This window comes from Anopheles cruzii, chromosome 2 (genome assembly GCF_943734635.1).
Source record: "Anopheles cruzii chromosome 2, idAnoCruzAS_RS32_06, whole genome shotgun sequence".
Lineage (NCBI taxonomy): Eukaryota > Metazoa > Arthropoda > Insecta > Diptera > Culicidae > Anopheles > Anopheles cruzii.
In genome coordinates this window covers 8,922,473-8,926,453 of record NC_069144.1, presented here as the reverse complement: position 1 = coordinate 8,926,453, position 3,981 = coordinate 8,922,473, and the positions used below count along the sequence as shown (strand labels likewise).

The 3,981-nt window shown below is 43.5% G+C and overlaps 1 protein-coding gene across 1 annotated transcript; it reads left to right on the top strand.

Annotated features, from left to right (window-relative positions):
- The first annotated feature begins 248 nt into the window (after nucleotides 1-248).
- LOC128277419 (uncharacterized) lies at nucleotides 249-1,992 on the top strand. Its single transcript, XM_053015873.1, has 4 exons — nucleotides 249-253; nucleotides 1,375-1,474; nucleotides 1,550-1,684; nucleotides 1,816-1,992. The coding sequence occupies exons 1-4, from the start codon at nucleotides 249-251 to the stop codon at nucleotides 1,990-1,992; spliced, it is 417 nt and encodes a 138-aa protein (XP_052871833.1).
- The last annotated feature ends 1,989 nt before the right edge of the window (nucleotides 1,993-3,981 follow it).

Sequence of the window (3,981 nt, the reverse complement as noted above, 5' to 3'; positions counted from 1 at the left end):
CTTTTTATAGTTGTGGTTCAATTACTAGACGGGGTCTCTAACATGATTTCCATGTTCCTGACTACAACCCTGGATTGCGGTTGCGTAATCCTGTCCTTTTGACATTAATTCTGACAGCGCGGTTTTTAATACAGTTTGGATCTAGTACGTCAACAACAACGCAAATCCTTTTTGAGCCGAGAACATTCGTGAAAGCCAACATTCCAACGAGAAACATTCGAGAAAAATGAATCTAAACGACTTGCCCGATGAAGTAAGTTATTGACAATGAAAAGTAAATGTAGCTAACTAACAAGTGTTTGTTTTCGGTAGATGTTAGACATGATTTTTGACCACCTGGATGTGCACGAACTAAAGCTAGCGTCCCTCGTGTGTCGGCGTTGGTCAGTGCTGAGCTTTTCTGATCGCAGGATGGACCATGTGTTGTTGGTGAATCGTAATTCCAATTGTGAATTTTTTATTAACTCCAAAAGGAACTATCGCAACGTTCATCAACCGCCGGCGACTATGACGACGAAATATGAGCAGATTGAAAGCTTAGTACGGTTACTGCACACGATAAGGCCACACGTCCGAATGTTTGTTATGAAACGAACGGACATTGAATGTTATATAACTTCGGAGCAATTAGGATCGATTCTGCTGGAAGTTCCTACAATACAAGATTTGTCGATTGGTCTCGCTGAGGACCAGTGCAACACGAATGGAACGTTCCCGGTTTTACCGAAGCTGGAATCGCTGTTTGTTAACGGAACAACAAACGATTCTTTTGTTTTGTCCTGCACGCATATTGTAAATTGGCAGTGTATTGAAATGGACTGCCGCACAGATCTTGAACTGGAAGCATGGACAAACTTCAGTGGGCAGTTGAAGCTCGTTCATGTGAAGGATTTGATTAGCAGACTTTTGCAGCCCTTTCTGAAGCTAACGTTCCCACTCGTAGAGGATTTGGCCATTGATATGTTTCAATTTCGCATGAATGAAGTGACGGATTTAGAGAAAAGTAGTGGTTTTTTTCGAAGGCACCCCTTCCTTCGACGACTGTCCATCTACGGTATGATGATTCCTGTAGAATGGGTTAAATCTATAAGTCGCCACTGCTATGAGCTAACCCATCTAGCCCTTTTTTTGAAAAATGCCGAAGAAGGACTTTTGGAGTCGTTGGTGCAGCTGAGTAAGCTGAAGGTAAGCAAATAAAAAGCGAAAAGGAACAATATACTCTATATGCTATTTTTTGCAGCACCTTTCATTAAACGGAGAAGTGGATAGAAAAATTCTTCTTGGACCTATGAAGTCGCTTGAATCAATTGAGTTAAAAATGTATCCTCGTCGAGTTGTTCTCGAGAACCTTTTCGATGTTGTTCCACGATTAAGGTGTCTGGTAATCACGGAATTCATATCGTACGATGATTTACAGTTCATCTACGACAATTTTTTATGTCTTCGACGCTTAGAAGTATACATCGATGATGAGGTAATTTGAAACGTATATGGTAGACCCTCATTGCCACAAATGCGCTAGTTCGAACTTTTTGATCTCCTTTACCAGGTGTCGATAGTAGCAGACGATTCTGTCCGATTCGATCGATTGGAACACTTGCAGGAACTTAAGGTATCGGACAATATTAGAATTCGTTCCATTCATCGTAACAACGTTCGGTGCATGACAATAACCCATAGACCGGTAAGTGTATATTATATCAGAGAGAGAAAGAGGGAGAGAGAGAGAGAGAGAGAGAGAGAGAGAGAGAGAGAGACCAACCAACCAACGGATGTTTAATCGAATAAATTCGTCTCCTTTTCTTTCATCGCCAGGCTGTTCTTGATTCACGCTCAGGTATCAAGAACTGTGATCTTGGCTGGATACCACAGAAGTTCCCTTTGCTGAATAGACTGATCCTTGAGGAATGCTCGGTGTCTTTGGTTGCGGTCGAACAGCTACATAACTTGCTGCCCTCGTGTAGAATCGACTACGACAGCACACGCTTCTAGCCCATTCTTGATGCACCTGCGAAATAAAAGATGTTCAGTGCAAAGAAAGTGCAGCTTCGGACGGTAACAGAGTTTCTTCAAAGGTCACAGAAAAAAATAAATGCAAAAATTCGAAAACTCGTCGAAATTCCGTTTTAACTCCTGATGGGTTACGCGACCCTAGTACTTTTAGTCGTTTGTGGAAGAGCCGAAAAGAACTGTTTGAAAGAGTTCAAAGTTTTTTATTAACAGTAAAGATGATTGAAAGTGCTTGGACCAGCTAACCAAGCTCAAGGCATCCGGTTTCAAGAGAGCAGAATAACTTGAGATCCGATACAAGTTACAGTCACTTTCACTGCACATGTCTAATAGTGAAAACATCGCGAATCGTGGAAGACGAAGGATATCTATATTATTAGGTGGTGCAATTAATTCATGTTTTTTTAAATAGATGACATTGCTCACTAAATGTCACAATTTTTTTGTTCTTGTGCCGATTCGTTACTGGTGATGAAAAATGGATTTGTTACGAGAATACTAAACGCAAGAAGGTCTGAGCACAACCTCGTGAACCAGATCCATCGTAACCACAGTGAACTATTCACCGTGCATATGGTGGGATATGTAAGGTGTGAGCTTTTAAAACGCCATCGACAACCATTTATGTGTTGTAACTAAGCTTCGACCGAATAAAGGACCAGAATGGGATAAAAGTTATAATAAACTGATACATTCAACAAGACAACGCTCGGCCACATATCGCAAAACCGGTCAAAACCTATCTCAAAATTGTCGGATGGGAACTGTCGGATGTTTTGTTCTATAGTAAGGCCACAATTATCGAATAAAACCCACGAATGAATTAATTCAAAGTTCTAATGCTACAAACACTTTTTCAAACACTATTTGAATTAGCTTGAAAAAGGAACTAGATACGACCAACTGGCCACTCAAATGACAACACGGGTGGGGCGCAAAATAACGCATCCGATTAGTCGTTGGGTGTGTTGGACCTCTCGTTAACACCAAACCAGCCCAGAGCACCACCAGGAAGGGACCAAAGATTAGTACGGTTCTGCAAACCCGCCTGCGAAACGGAAACTCGCCGAATGTGTAAACACATCGTAGTTTTCCCGCGAGGCGGAAACGCTCAATTTCCACGAGAAGCACAAAACTGCACGCCTCAGCAGTCTGCGTGGCGCTCGCTGCAAGGGTGCAACCCGGCTACCGGCCGGGTTGCATTTGCAAAATTAACGCAAAAGACACAAAAGCGAAAGAGGGAGCTCCTCTCCGCGAGGGGAAGCATAGAACAATGAGCCCGAAACCCGCGCCATGAGCATATGTGGCGATGGAGAGTCGCGGATGCATCTTGCAGTGTGTCGGTGCAACAAATGCAACGAAGCACCCAGAGGAATGGGACCGCAGTCCGCAATTCTTTTTTGTTTTTGCCACACCCCACATCGTTGGCGGAGCATAATAAATTATGATGAAAATTGCTGACCGAGAAATGTGCAACGCGCGCGAACGAGGATCAACAACAACAACGAGGAGGAGCGCATGGGCAATCGAAACAGGAGCGAAATGGCCACGGGAGTCTGCCGCAATCGCAGCATAAAAATGCCAACAAAACATCCGCCGTTTGGGGGCCGGTTTTTCCGGTGGGCAATCGCACCGCAGCATAACGCTGCACTCGGCCGGAGTTTATTAGCGCAAGAGCCCTCATTAATGAGTGGTGCAGTGGCCGGATTCTGGAGCATCGAAACAGGAGTTTGCATTTGTTTGGTGAGGTGTGTGTATGTATGTGTGTGTGGCCTGTACGTGAGAAGGATTAGGGTTGCCAATCTGGGTTTCTTTACAATATTTAACAATATTCATTGATCGTTCATCGCAATGAGCTCATCAATGCCGTATCCTTAACGAAGAACGATCGATCATCGAATGATTTTCCGGTTCACTCAATTCAGTAATGTTCCCTCTCATTAGACCAATGGTGGTATCGACACGACATTA